This window comes from Olea europaea, unplaced genomic scaffold (assembly GCF_002742605.1).
Source record: "Olea europaea var. sylvestris unplaced genomic scaffold, O_europaea_v1 scaffold3048, whole genome shotgun sequence".
In the NCBI taxonomy this organism is placed as follows: domain Eukaryota; kingdom Viridiplantae; phylum Streptophyta; class Magnoliopsida; order Lamiales; family Oleaceae; genus Olea; species Olea europaea.
This window is the reverse complement of record NW_019249176.1, coordinates 8,171-23,288: the sequence shown is the minus strand read 5'-3', so window position 1 is coordinate 23,288 and position 15,118 is coordinate 8,171. Positions and strand designations below refer to the sequence as shown.

Genomic DNA, 15,118 nt, shown 5'->3' with positions numbered 1-15,118 from the left:
CTACTACCCCACATGGGGAAAAGTCGAAAAAATTTACAGGAGTGAACTTCAGGAGGTGGCAACAAAAGATGTTGTTTTATCTCAACATTCTTAATTTGGCTAAGTTTCTAAAGGAAACTGTACCGGCTGTACAAGAAGAAAAAATAATTGTGAATCGATTATTGCTTTGGATGGATGGAAACACTTGGACTTCCTATGCAAGAACTATATCCTAAATAGATTGGATAATACACTATATATGGTGTATAGTTCAAAAGAATCAGTCAAGGAACTATGTGATTCTTTGGAGACAAAGTACAAGACCAATGATGTCAAAACAAAAAAGTTCATCGTCGACAAATTTTTGGACTACAAGATGGTGGATTCCAAAATTGTGATTAGCCAAGTACAAGAGATTCAAATCTTGTTGCACGACATCCATGCATAGAAAATGGAATTGAGTGAATCATTACGAGTGGCTGCCATTGATCGGTATTAAATGGCACGCCGCAAGTGCACGGGTCGCAATCAAGTAGTATAATGGACCTTTTAAGTCCCAATCGATCCCTCAGAGAGTGTTGTTTTCAATTACGAGTGTATTTGTTTCAAATTAACGAAAAAGATAGACACATTTAAAAGTTCGATTTTAAAAACTATAAAAAGGCGAAAACTCGATTTTGATTTAAAATACTTAAATAATACTTAAAAAGTGGAAAAGTTTGATTTTAAAAGATGTTGGAATTTATGATTTCGCTTAACCCTTTTCAAGCCAATTATGCGTGGATGCAAATTACCAAACTATGTGGTTAGACCCAATTTTCCAAAATTAGTCAATAACCTCTGTCGAGCGATATCAACCCTAATTGCTTGGCATTGACATATTTATATGTCGTTCTAAACCAAACAACTGCATTCAATTTTTGTGAAAATAACTCAACGGGTCACATAGGGTAGGTATACATGTCTAGATACCTAAACGCGTATAGTCGAAACCATACAAACCTATGGTATTAATTATTTCGGTCCATTGTGTGCAACTATTTTTCAATAATTACGCAACTACCTAACCACAACATCTATTGACGTCAAATAAATGTAGTAATCTTAAACATGATAATTAATACACCAATATTTTGATAACAAATGCATATCTAACAACATATAACACGATATTAATGAAAATAGGTTAAGCTAATACATAAATTCCAACATAAACTTGTTTAGTTCATCATTCTAACAAAATAACAAAGAGATTCTCATAAACATATCATTACAAACATGAAGAACTAAATGAAAGGAATACAAAAGTTGAGATAAAACCCTTTTAAATACGAATTGTAATTCCTTCAATGTATTCTTCAAGCTTTCCTTAATGATCTTCTTGCTATATCCACTTGATTCCCAAAATAAAACTAAAATTAACAAAAGAAAATAAAACTAAAAGACGAAAAATCAAGAAAAAGAGAGAGAGAGACCAAGAGAGATAGAGAGAAAAGTGAAAGAGTTTGGGGAATTTTTTTTTTTACTTACCAAGTTATATTAGTATGTATATGGAATAAGTATAAAATATAATATAAAAAAAAGATATTATTAGACACATAAATATCCTAAAAATATCTAGAATAAAATATAATATATATATAAAAAAGATATTATTAGACACAACATAAATATCCTAAAAATATTTAGAATAAAATAAGGATAAAATAATAAAAATGTTGAACAAAAAATCTCGAAATTGCAGATTAGGTCCTTCAACTTTCATTTAGTGCAATTTGGTCCTCAAATTTTGACTTTTATTACATTTAGGCCCTTCCATAATTGCACTTCAAGTCCTTTTCCTTCTCTTTTCGCTCGTTATACTTCTTTTCGGGATTTTGGCCTACAAAAGTAACAATTACACAATTATAAATAGAAATCTACTCAATTTTATCAATAATAAAGTTCCAAAAAGTGTTAAATAAGTGTGTAAAAACACACTTATTAGCTATTATTGAGAAACTCCCTCCTTGTGGAGAGATTTCAAAAATTACCTCAAGCACAAATGCAAGGAAATGAATTTGGAAGAATTGATCGTGCGCTTGAGGATTGAAGAGGACAACCGAAAAATCGAATGAATGTCGATTGATCAAGATGGTGCAAACTTTGTTGAAATATAACCAAAGCGAACAAATAAGAAACGAAAGGCTCCTAATTATGCATAGCGAAGAGACAATTCCAAGAAAGCTAATAAGTTTCAAGGGAATTGTTACAACTGTGGCAAGATTATACATCGTTCAAGTAAATGTCGAAAGTCAAAGAAGAATGCTCAAACACACATGGTTGCAAATGACACTCCATTCGACGGACTGTAAGAAATGAGTTTATCTGCGGTAGTGTCCGAATGCAACATAATTGGAAATACTAGAGAATGATGAATTGACACCGACACTACCGTCATGTGTGTGCGGATAAGGCGATATTCTCCAACTATCAAGAATTAAATGGGGAACAACCATACATGGAAAGCTCTGCAAGTTCTAAAGTTGAAGGACAAGGCAGAGTCTTGTCAGAGTCACTTTGAAGATGACATCTGGAAAAGAACTCATCCTCATCAATATCCTACATGTGCCGGAAATATGAAAGAATTTAGTGTCCGGGTCTCTACTTAGCAAGAAAGGTTTTAAACCTGTATTTATTTTCGATAAATTTGTGTTGTCTAAGAATGAGATGTATGTAGGAAAATTATACATGTGTGATGGAATGTTCAAGTTGAATGTTCTTACAATTGTACAGAAACAAGTTGTTATAAATAAAACTATAAATTTTGTTTATTTGCTTGAGCCTTCATATTTGTGGTATAATCGATTAGGACATGTGAATTATAAATCGTTGCACAAACTTATAAATCAAAGTTTAATTTCGACGAATAAAATCAACCATAATCATAAATGTGAAGTATGTGTTGAAACAAAATTAGCTAAAACACCGTTCCATTCAATATAAAGGAACACAACACCTCTTAAATTGATCCATAGCGATGTATGCTATTTAAAATTTGTACAAACTCGAGGTGGTAAGAAATATTTTGTGATATTTATTGATGATTGTACAAAGTTTTGCTATGTCTTTCTTTTGTGAAGTAAAAATGAAATCTTAGGTGTATTCAAAACCTATAAGGCTGAAGTTGAAACACAACTTGAAAAACAAATAAAAAATATTCGTAGTGATAGATGAGGTGAATATGGGGCACTACTTGAAGACTTCCGCTCTGAACATAGAATTGTTCATCAAACAACGGCACCTTAATTTCCTCAATCAAATGGTGTTGCATAACGTAAAAATCGAACACTTAAAGAAATTATTAATGCCATGTTAAGAATTTTGGGTTTACCTCAGAACATGTGGGGGAGGTTATTTTAACGGCAAATAGTCTTATTAATAAAATATCTTTTAAGAAAATAGAAGAGACACCATATAAACTATAGAAATGTCATCATCCATCCTACAAATACTTGAAAGTATGGGGGTGTTTGGCTAAGGTTGAGATACCTGAGTTTAAATAAGTAAAAATCGGTCCTAAAATGATAGATTGCATATTTATTGGATACACCAATAATAGTAGTGCATATCGATTTATTGTATACAAATTCGAAATACAAGACGTACACGAAGGGGCCGTAATTGAATCAAGAAATACGACATTTTTTGAAAATATTCTTCATTGCAAATATAAAGAAAATATGAGTTATAACAAAAGAACATATGAAACTATCAATGAAATTTCAAATGAGGAAGAACTAAGGCATGTTAAAAGAGCGAGGACTTCCAAGACGTTTGACCCAATTTTTTAACCTACATAGTAGATGATGATACAAAGACTTTAAATTAAGCAATATCTACACCGAAAGTACCGCATTGGAAATAAGTCATCAATAGCGAGATAGATTCTATAATACAAAATCATACGTGGGAATTGGTTGATTTACCTCCCGATAACAAGCCTTTATAATGCAAATGAATATTCAAAAAGAAATTGAAATATGATGGATCAATTGATAAATATAAGGTCAGATTGGTTGCTAAATGATATAAGCAAAAAGAAGGATTTGACTTCTTTGATACCTACCATCCATAACAAGAATCACATCGATAAGGTTGTTAATTGCAATTGCGACAATACATAATTTTGATATTCATCAAATGAATGTAAAAAGGGCATTCTTAAACGGTGAGTTAGAAGAGGAGATTTACATAAAGTAACCCGAAGGGTTCGTTTCTCCTAACCGAAAACACAAAGTATGTAAACTTGTTAAGTCCTTATATGGATTAAAACAGGTTCCTAAACAATAGCACCAAAATTTTGACAAAACAATGTTGTCAAATGGATTCAAGATCAATGAATGAGACAAATGTGTATATATTAAACATACACCGAATGCTATGTAAGTGTATGTCTATATATGGACGACATGTTAATAATGGGCAATAGTCACGAAATGTCGCTTAACACCAAAAAGATGCTAACAAAGCATTTTGTTATGAAAGATATGGGTGTCGTAGATGTAATCCTAGAGCTTAAAATCTCCGGAACGCAGGATGAAATTGTACTTGCACAATCTCACCATACAGAAAAAAGCACTTAAGAAGTTTGAAGTGTTTGAAGAAAGTCCTGCGAGAACTCCTCTTAATCCGAGTATGGATTTAGTCAAGAATACGGGAGAAAGCATATCACAACTAAGGTATTTACAAATAATTGGCAGTCTTATATATATTACAAACTGCACTCGACCGGATATTGCTTTTACTGTAAATAAATTTAGGAGATTTACAAATAATCTAAGCAATGATCATTGGAGGATTTTGACGAGAGTTCTAAGGTACTTGAAGTATACCTTAACTTATAGATTACACTTCACAAAATATCTCATGGTACTAGAGGGATATTGTGATGCGAATTGAATATCCGATATGAAGGATTTCAAGTCCACTAGTAGTTATGTATTCACCATTGGTGGAGCTGCTGTATCATGAAAACAACAAAGCAAACATGCATAACTCGATCAACGATGGAATCTGAGTTTATTGCTTTTGACAAAGTTGGGGAAGAAGCAGAATGACTTCGAAATTTCTTAGAAGATGTTTCATGTTAGCCCAAGCCAGTACTTGCGATAAGTATACATTGTGATAGTCAATCGACAATTAAAAGGGCTCAAAGCAGCATGTATAATGGTAAGTCTAGACATATTCATCGTAGACACAACACTATCAAGCAACTGATCTCAAATAACGTTATCTCCATAAATTATGTGAAACCAAATGAGAATATTGCGGATCCACTTACAAAAAGTTTGCCTAGAGATCAAGTACGTTGCCTATCGAGATGAATAAGATTAAAGCCTACTAAGTAAGAGTTTTTACAATGATAACCCTACCTTGTTGACTGGAGATCCCAAGATCTTGGTTCAAAGGGATAACTAAGTTGTGAAAATTTAATGAAGTATTAGGAAATTAGAAATCCTAACTCATTCTTATGATACTAAAGTGCTATTTTTTCGGAGTGGATATAGGTTAATATTATCTTTTAATGATTCCTATATCTCGAATAAATCAAGTGGAGTAGGGCAGAAATCTCTTAATAGGAGGTTACTTATGTAAGTGTGAAATGGGGCCACTTCGATGAGAATTGTTTAAGGCTTAAATTTTCTAAAAACTTATGAAACCAAGAAGGGTTCATGGCCAAAATGAACCAAGTCATGAGAACTAAGTACAGAATAGGAAAGGTGTCTGTGTGAGTACTGTTATTTTGGCTTACACCAAAGGCTAAGTGGTTCAAAACCTATGGTTCACCAATTAGCTGAGTAAGTCAGATAGTATTTCACTAAGGGATGTTCAAGGTCAAAAACCACAATCCCTGATGCAGTTTTTTTTCGCTCCCTTTGTACATTGTGTTATATCATCGCATTTACATATGTGTATCCAAATTTTCATTCATATGGGGGATTGTTGGAATTGGTTCAAATAAATAACTGAAAATTGGAAAATGAAAAGGTGTATAAAAGTGGAAAATGAAAAGACGTGGCTTCGTGTCAACTTCAACCAAATAATCGGACTTAATCCGATAGTTAAATTATAAAAGTGAATATACCAACTTATTCTACTCGTTGAGTAGATCGTTGTGGTATATTTAGAATCTCGAAATCAATTTCGGATGAATGAGAAATTACGGTCCAAAGTTTAAAAAAATGAAGTTTTGCAACCTTTCAAAAGAATGCAAATTTTGGCCAAGTGTTGCAACTTTTCGAAAAGATGCATGCTTTGGCTCACACTACTTCATTTGCACCATTTCTACATCTATAAATAGGACCATATGGACATGATTTTGGATACACCAATTGCATTGAGCACTCATTCTTCTCTTGCAATTATCTCCTTTCTATTTCTATAGTATTTTCAAGCATTTCCTTTGCAGAGGGAAAATTCTGTCAAATATTTCTTGTGGTTTGAAGTACTACTACCACAAGTTGTGAATACATTGTATCTTGAGAGATAAGTGTCATTCACAGTGAATACCGTAGCGGGGCAATTTGTCTTAAGGAAAGTGATAACATCTCGCCTTGGATTATTTTTTATTTTCTACTCCTTCTTAACTATTGTTTTGCGTAATCGTTTACCACATTATGCTCTTGTTTGAGCCCCATTTTTGGAGAAAAATGAATTTTTGAATAGTGTATTGATAGTGTGGTTAAAAATTAAAGAAAAGTTTTAGATTTACGTGTAATATTATTTTATTGAAAATATATGTGATTGAAATGATGTCAAAGCACTGTAAAAAAAATTATTTTTTCCCAAAGAATGGGGATCAAACAAGGGCCACATATACCTAAACTCTGTCCAAATTTTCATATAAATTATGTTTTGATCATGCTCCTGCGGGTTAAAACAGGTCGAACAAATAGATCAAAAATCAACCCTTACATAGCCTGTTTCTCAAAGTCGTCTCCAATAAATTACACAATTAGTAAGTTAGCCCCTACCCCCAATCTTTATAAATGAATGAGTCGATACTTGATCTCACATTATAATTGCAGAATAAGTCCCCAGTGAAGGATTTCCAAATCTCAGTTAAGTTGTCCCGTTATGAAAGTAGGTTTTGTTTCATAATATAGCTCGATACACAGAAATTTGAAACGAGTCATGTTTCCACGAGAGGCCATGTGACATTTTAACAAAGATTTAGATGGTCACACGGGACTAATTGTGCAACTATAATCATATGTTAAAAGTTAATAAATTAACAAAGAGAGTTAATTACAGAAACATGACGTTTTATTAATCAACAATATGGAGAGAAATACAAGACCTCAGCAATTCTTGCTTGAACAAAACTAAAAGAGAAGACCACTATTTATAGGTACGTGGCATAACATAAAGATGGAAATAATGTGAAATAAGGAAATGATATATTTTCATAAAAATCACTGACATATAAGGAAACAAATTTTCCCTCGTAAAAATAAGGAAACAGTTTATTTCAAAAAAAAAAAGAAAAAAGAAAAAAGAAAAAAAAGTTCCACCTTAACTTGGGTTACAAACCAACATAAATGATGTAAAAGGTCAGCCACAAATCCGACATTAGCCTATGGGTGGGGAGAGCACGCCCAAGAGATGGAGATGCACATTCTTTCTCCTTGATCCTATAATTACTCCTCCTAACTGTTCAACTAAGGTAAATGTTGTTAATTTGTCAATATGCACCTAATTTATATATTTTGATTTGAGCTCTTGGAGTGGAAACGATCGTCGCACCTCTTTCAATTTAACAATCTTACATTTATAATTTTTAACGAGCATCTTAAATGTGCGGAGCTATACAAGTGGACGGGAATGTGGTTGGTGTTAAAGTTCAAAGTTCATTTGACGACTCTATATGATGGTTCTTGTATACAACTTTTTTTCCATGCAGGAATAGATCTTAACAATTACAAATTTATTGTTCTTTTTTTCAAGTTCATGTAGTTTTCGGTGGAAGGTCGATCGTATGGAGGAATTCGAATTCAAGTTCTTACATTTCAATCCACGGAATGTCGAATCCTTTATAATTGTTTGTTGTGGGATTACAAAGGTTTTTTTCTTTAAATTCAAGACCTATTTAGTTTGCATCTCTAGCCCATTTTATCAACATTTATGGGTCGCCTCCGATGCTTTGTTTTCTGTGAGAAGAAGATGTTCCGTGCATGAGGAAAACTTATTTGAATGATTGTAAGTTCAACATTTTATTGTCCAATTATACATGCAAGGGCGGACACAAAAATTTTCAAAATTTAAAATTGAAAACTAAAACACAAACCAAACATGTCATGAGCTTTTTGAGAATATGGATAACATGGGCTAAATATGACCATTCATAATGTAAACAAACGAGACCCTTCTGTAAAATTTCCATTGACCTTTTCAAATACGACCACTTTTATGTACCAAAATGATAAGGAGCTAAAGAATTATTAGTTATGAATAGCAAAATACAACAAATAATTTGGTTTATATTGTTTTATTGAAAAATGTATGATTGAAATGAGCCCAAACAATATTTAATAATGCATTTTTCCTTTTTTATTTCCAAAAAAATGATATTCAAACAAGGGCTACGAGTTTGAACTATTTTTTTATAACTTATATTTTTTAGAAACTTTTATAACTTTAATTTTAAATTTTTAGAAAATTTATTTTTTAATTTTTTATGTAAGTAATCATTAAGTGCTTGAGCTATTTTTATGTTTTATTATTTTTATTTATCTAGTAATTTTTATAATTTTCTTTTTTCATAATTTTTTTTAAATTCACCAATTTTATTTTAAGTTTATTTTTTTGAAAATTTTAAAAGTTTAGTTGTTAGAATTTTATTTTTTTTAAAATTTTTAATTTTTTGAACTTTCTTTAAATTATTGTTTTCCATGTTTTGAGCATCTTTAGAATTTTCATTACAAACACTAAGCCCTTGTTTGAGCCACACTATTTTCTTTAGAACACATTTTTGAATAGTGTATTGATGGGAAATGTGTGGTTAAAAAATAAAGAAAATTTTTAGATTTACGTGTAATATTATTTTATTGAAGAATGTATGGTTGAAATAATATCAAATCACTGTTTAAGAATATATTTTTTGAAAAAAATGTGGCCCAAACATGTCCTAAAACATTAAAAAAATATATTTTGAATTTTATAAAAAGAAAATTCATTGGGTTTCAAAAATAGCATACCAAATACGTTTTTAGTGTCTGGTAAATTGAAAATTGAAAGTCCCGAAAATAGTAAATCAAACGCACTCTTATTTTTCTGTTTTCAAAAATTTCATTGAAAACACTCAAAAACATAAAAAATACATATGAGTTTTATGTTATAAGTTTATCATTATTTTGAAAATGTAATTTTAGAAATACCAAACTGAATGTGCTTTCATCATTTTGTCAAATTAAAAATTGAAAATAGATCAAAAACAACAAACCAAACACACCTTAGATTTTTGAAAAATGAGGCTAAACACACAAGCTTATTCTTATATTTTAAGCCCCTGTTTGGCTTCATTAATTTTAAAATACGTTTTTCTCTCTTTTCTTTTTAATTGTACATTTTTTAATAAAATAATATTATACATAAATTCATTTTTTCTTTTTTAACCACATATTTTGCAAATAATCGCTATTATAAAATGCATATTTTCTCAAAAACTAATTACAATGGAGCTCAAACAGAGGCTAAATGCATACTATAATGGAAGCTATGGAATTCCAACCTTCAACAGTATTTATCAAATCAATAATCTGTTCGGAATTTACTTAAACATGCACAGCGAAATTTAACAAATTTCAATTCCCATTCAGGATTCAACTTTGTATTTAAATAAAAACTGTGATAAGAAATATACATTTTCTTTTAATTTGCAAACTCCTTCGCATTATTTCTTTCCAGCAGCTTGAATCTGCCTCCCACAGCTGTCCAATTGTCCAACCTCCAATGAAATCCACACAGAGAATAGACTGCAACTGCTATGGTTTTTCTCTTGTGCCAGCAAGAATAAGGAAAAATCTTATGGACCTCAAACCCTAACTATGTATATATATAAACCCAAACGGACCCGATCCGATTCGGTCCAATATTTAATTAATCCAATTAATTAAACCCGGTCCGTGAATCAATTAATCTAATTAATTAATTCGAGAATATAAATAACAAATCCAATTAATTAATTTATCCAACGATTGTTAAATTAACCAATTGGCAATTTGCAATCTTCCAATTCTCTTTTGTGTGCGACCCATTAGGTTCTCGACCACGATATCCAACGTCGTGAAATATTATTTTGATCTAATCAAAATTGATAAATTAATACACCCTTTTAATTTATCATCAATTCACACTCCTCGTCCCTGATTGACATCTAGTAATGTGTCAGGGCAATACATGTGACGGGAAATGTCACGTGATATGACAAAACCAAATTCGTTTGTTTACCGTGAAACTATTATCCCTTCGTCAATATGATCCAATCAATTACGAGATATGGAATTGTGTCAATCTCGATCATCGATTATATCTTTCACTCCACTATTAAGTCAATATAAATCGAAAACTCCTTTTCGACTTATGAGTACACCTTGACCAAGGATTTCATCATCGACTTAATTAAATGAAACGCAGATCATAATCTCCTACTATCTAAGAGTGACGAATCCTTTATTGATCAATCACAACCTTCACACGATTCTTGACGTACCCGAACGATGTCGTATTAGCGGCCCCTTTCAGAGCAATATCCAATACCGCCAAAGTATGACTGTCTTTATATAAGGTACCACGACGACCTCAAATCAAATGACCAATCCCACTACCGAACGTTAGAGATCAGCCATTGACACTCAGATAGTTATCCATGTGGAATCTCTTAGCGGGTCTCCAATGTTTTGTTCTATAACAAAACATCCACGTGTTCATTTAAGTGTCACTACACTTTAGCTCGTGAGATCAGCTACTTACTTCACAAGTAAGAAATGCCACATGTGATGGTCTAATTGTATTAACGATATCCGTATCTCGTTATTACTTACGACCATGGTTTATTCAAGATCCAATCATATGTAATTTGTATCTCACAATCACAACTCCTCGTGATTAACAGATTACCTAAAAATTTGGATCTTCATATTCTATTATTTAATATTATTTATCACAAAATTAATTTAAATAAATAATAGATCTCGCCAAAATCAAATGCATTAAATATATTAAAAGCGTTTACAACCTAAATCGATTGAATTTAGAACATAACACTTACATAATCTTGATTATACTTTTGAAAAGATATTTTTATTTATTTTAGTTAGCAAATCAAGTCCATGTTTGGTGGGTATTAAAACTAAATTTCGAGTAAATTATGATAAAATTGATGAAATATGTGATTGAAAAGTTGTGGATTCCATAATGTATGATCAAAATTAGTTGTTAATTTTAATTTAGATTAAAATTTGAATTTTGGGTTTCAATGAAATGGGAGCTAAGTTGATAAACCTAAAATAACAAGAATTTATTGATGAATTTTGCCCGTGTTTGGTTGCTATTTTTTGGAAAAATATTATTTCGAATAGTAAATCTTTTGAGAACGTGGAATTAAAAAGTAGAAAAAAGTTTTAAAAATTACGTATAGAATATTTTATTATATTAATATATTGATAAAAATGAATACATAAAAGAAAAAATTGAAAGAATGAGAGACAAACAATGACTTTATTATATCATCGTTTGATTTTCTTTAAAATTTTGTTACATTTTTCTCTGATTTTCTTTAAAATTTTGTTACATTTTTCTCCCTTTTCTTTTAAATCACATAATATTACATGTAAATTAATTTTTTTTTTAACCGCACATTCTACTAAATCTTATTATTTTAATATATATTTTACCCAAATTTCTCATTTTAATTTTAATGATCGTCTACGCATATTCACACCCTAGAAAAGCGCTCATTTTCAAACTTGAATCCAAACTTCCCACGATTTCATATATCTCTACCATTCACGTGTCATGGAATCAACGTTTAATATTCAAGATCCGCATCACTTTGAACTCACCAATTAGACCCCATTCCCAACTCCTATATAAAGAAGCCACCCTTTCCTTTCCTCTCATCAGTAATCCAATTTGGAGAAAAAACAGAATCCTTCCATAGCTCTTTTCTACGAAAAATGGCCCCGAAGGCAGAGAAAAAGCCAGCTGAGAAGAAACCTGCAGCCGAGAAGACTCCGGCGGAGAAAAAGCCGAAAGCCGGAAAGAAATTGCCGAAAGAAGGTGGAGCTGCGGCAGGAGACAAGAAGAAGAAGCGGATGAAGAAGAGCGTTGAGACGTACAAGATCTACATCTTCAAGGTGCTGAAACAGGTTCACCCTGATATTGGGATTTCCAGCAAAGCCATGGGTATCATGAACAGCTTCATCAATGATATCTTTGAGAAATTGGCTCAGGAGGCCTCCAAACTAGCCAGGTACAACAAGAAACCGACCATCACCTCACGGGAGATTCAGACTGCAGTGAGATTAGTTCTCCCTGGAGAATTGGCCAAGCATGCTGTTTCTGAGGGTACAAAGGCTGTTACTAAGTTCACCAGCTCTTGAGTGGATGATGAATTAGGGTTTTTACTTTTGCTCGTTTTTAATTCCCTTTTAAATTATCACATGCTAATGTTAGTGTTTATGAGGATCTAGATGTAATCAAACTTTAGGATCCTGTTGAATATAGGTTCTGTAGTTGGTTGCTAGTAATTTAATGAATGAAATTTCTGTCCCTATCTTATATTGTTCCATTTCTTGAACAGTATTTCTAGATAACAGTTTTATTTGATATGCCTGCGCGGATGCATTTGCTCAGTGGATTTTTTTCTTTGATTAATTTTTTGCCCCCAATTTTTAGTGCTCCAATTTACTATTTGGCCATCATTTAAGAATAAACTTGCAATGCCAATAGTTTTGATTTTTAAGCAGGGCTTGAACATTTTGGCTACCAGTACTCCCTGTTCTCGTGTATTGTTTCCGTTTTAAACTTATCCATATTGCTTGGTTAATAAGGTATGAACCATGGCACATTTGTACGGAGTACTAGGGCAAAAGGCTGCTGCCTTTTGAAATGGAACACATTCAATCTGCTATTGTGAGATTTTGTCTTCAGTTGTCTGCACTTTGAATCTCACTTAGGTCTCTTGCTGATCTGCTTTGACGATACATGTGAGTAGCTCTTTCTCTTCATTCAGTATAACAAGGCCTGATGTTGCATAATGAGAAGAGTCGACATTGGATTAGCAACTGCAGCATCCTCTAGCGAATCAGATTTAATTCTACATTCAAAGTTTCTACATAGGAAAATGATGTTTGTCAACTGACTTGGCAACAGATGATTGAATGTTTGTTGTTTTTTTTTTTTTTTGTTTTTGCAAACAGTCCAATTATGTGTTGTTTTTTAGCCTGTTTGTGTAGCACTGTTCTTCTACTTATTGGTAATTACGTTGTTTTCTTTTTCAGTTGGCCGCAAACCAAGCCACCAACACTTGCCTGCTAATTTATCAGCTATATATCACAGTCGAATTTATGTTGGATTATACGTGTCAATGGAATGGAATTGTTCTGATCATATTTAAAATCTCAAACCTTGTCCTGGCAAACGTATGACTGATTAGGTTGTTTTCCCACGCGTTGTCCTAATTTTGGAGGTTTTCTTTCTTTTGTTATTCAGTCAAAATCTCCGTGTGCATCTTTGATGTTTTGTCTGTATGTCTTTTGTGAGCCTAACATTGTTTTTCATATATGGGGCATCGAAAGAACCAGTGCATATTACTTAGTCAGGGGTCATTCTAGTTGAGGAAAACTATCTTTCTGAAGTCATACATTACGAGTGCAACTTGAAATTCTATTCATTCCTGATCTATATTTACCTTCTTGAAGAAGGGTTCCATCTTCTTTTGATACATATATTTATATTTGAACTATTTAATTATCACATCCTCGTTCAAAGAAAACATTTTGAAGCAGTCAGTTAAGGTAATTGCAGTTGTCTTCTATTATTTATCATGATATCTGATGATATTTAATGTTTCTAATTAATCAGCTAGAGCATTTAAGTTGTAATGCATTGTATTCTGTAGCTGATAGGTATTGGTCAATTCCCTTATTCAGAAATTTGCTGAATTGTAGACAAGATGGACGGTTATTAATTCCATTTATGTTGATTTTGATTGTGTTATGAAACAGTTGCCTGTTTTCAATTCTTTTTGCAAGCCCTTTGACATTGATTAGGTTTTTGGCTATGGTTCACTGGTGCAGTTGCTAAATCTATAGCAGTCATTAAGGTAGACGGAGAATATAAAATTTGACTGTGCTCAAAAACAACTTTTGATGGTGATATGTACCATGCAGATACACCTTCGAGTCTTTCTGCCGGCCGAGGAAATTTGAGTCTGTTCCATAGAATGAAGTGGGCTGTGTCCTAGAACATACACTAAAGATCATAATTGATTTGTTGAGCAGGTAAGTGAACTTGGTTGTTTCCTGTGATGATTGTCTATTCTGCTTGATGTTTTCTCTCTAGTGATTCGGTTTGCATCCATGCCAAATTTTAAAATTTTTATTTTAAAGTTGCATTTTGCCTGAGGTACTTATTTGTTTGTCATTCCTTGGTTAGTACATACAAAATATGACTGTGATCGAAATAACTTTGGATGCTTTTATGCAGTGTGCAGATTTACATTGAAATTCTGTCTGGGCTTAGAGGAAATTTGAGCCTGATCCATGGAAATAAATGGGCTTTGGGTCGTAGACATACCTAAGCAAATGATCATGCTTCCTTAATTTATCATGCAAGTAATTGGCTTGGCTCTCTCCTTTGATGTTTATGTACATGCTTGATATTTTCTAAGAAGTGATTTGCTTTGCATCTTGTGCCAAATTTTAAGATTTTTATCTTAAAGTTGCATTTCACTTGGTACTCATTTGTTTTTTTAATCATTCCTTCATTAGTTGGGGAAATAATGATCTCGACTTTGTAGTATGGATAAGTAAAAAAATCTACTTAAAATTGAAAAATTTCAATGAATTCCCCCCCCCCCCCCCCCCCCGCCGCC

General features: G+C 32.3%; 1 protein-coding gene across 1 annotated transcript; it reads left to right on the top strand.

Moving 5' to 3' along the window:
- Window positions 1-12,143: 12,143 nt before the first annotated feature.
- LOC111384922 (histone H2B-like) lies at window positions 12,144-12,811 on the top strand. The gene has a single exon (XM_023009270.1). It carries the CDS (start codon window positions 12,198-12,200, stop codon window positions 12,621-12,623), a length of 426 nt encoding a protein of 141 aa, XP_022865038.1. The 5' UTR covers window positions 12,144-12,197; the 3' UTR covers window positions 12,624-12,811.
- Window positions 12,812-15,118: the final 2,307 nt, after the last annotated feature.

What these genes read in the sequence shown, in the direction of transcription:
- LOC111384922 (XM_023009270.1), top strand. Translation starts at nt 12,198, where the DNA reads ATGGCCCCGAAGGCAGAGAAAAAGCCAGCTGAGAAGAAACCTGCAGCC.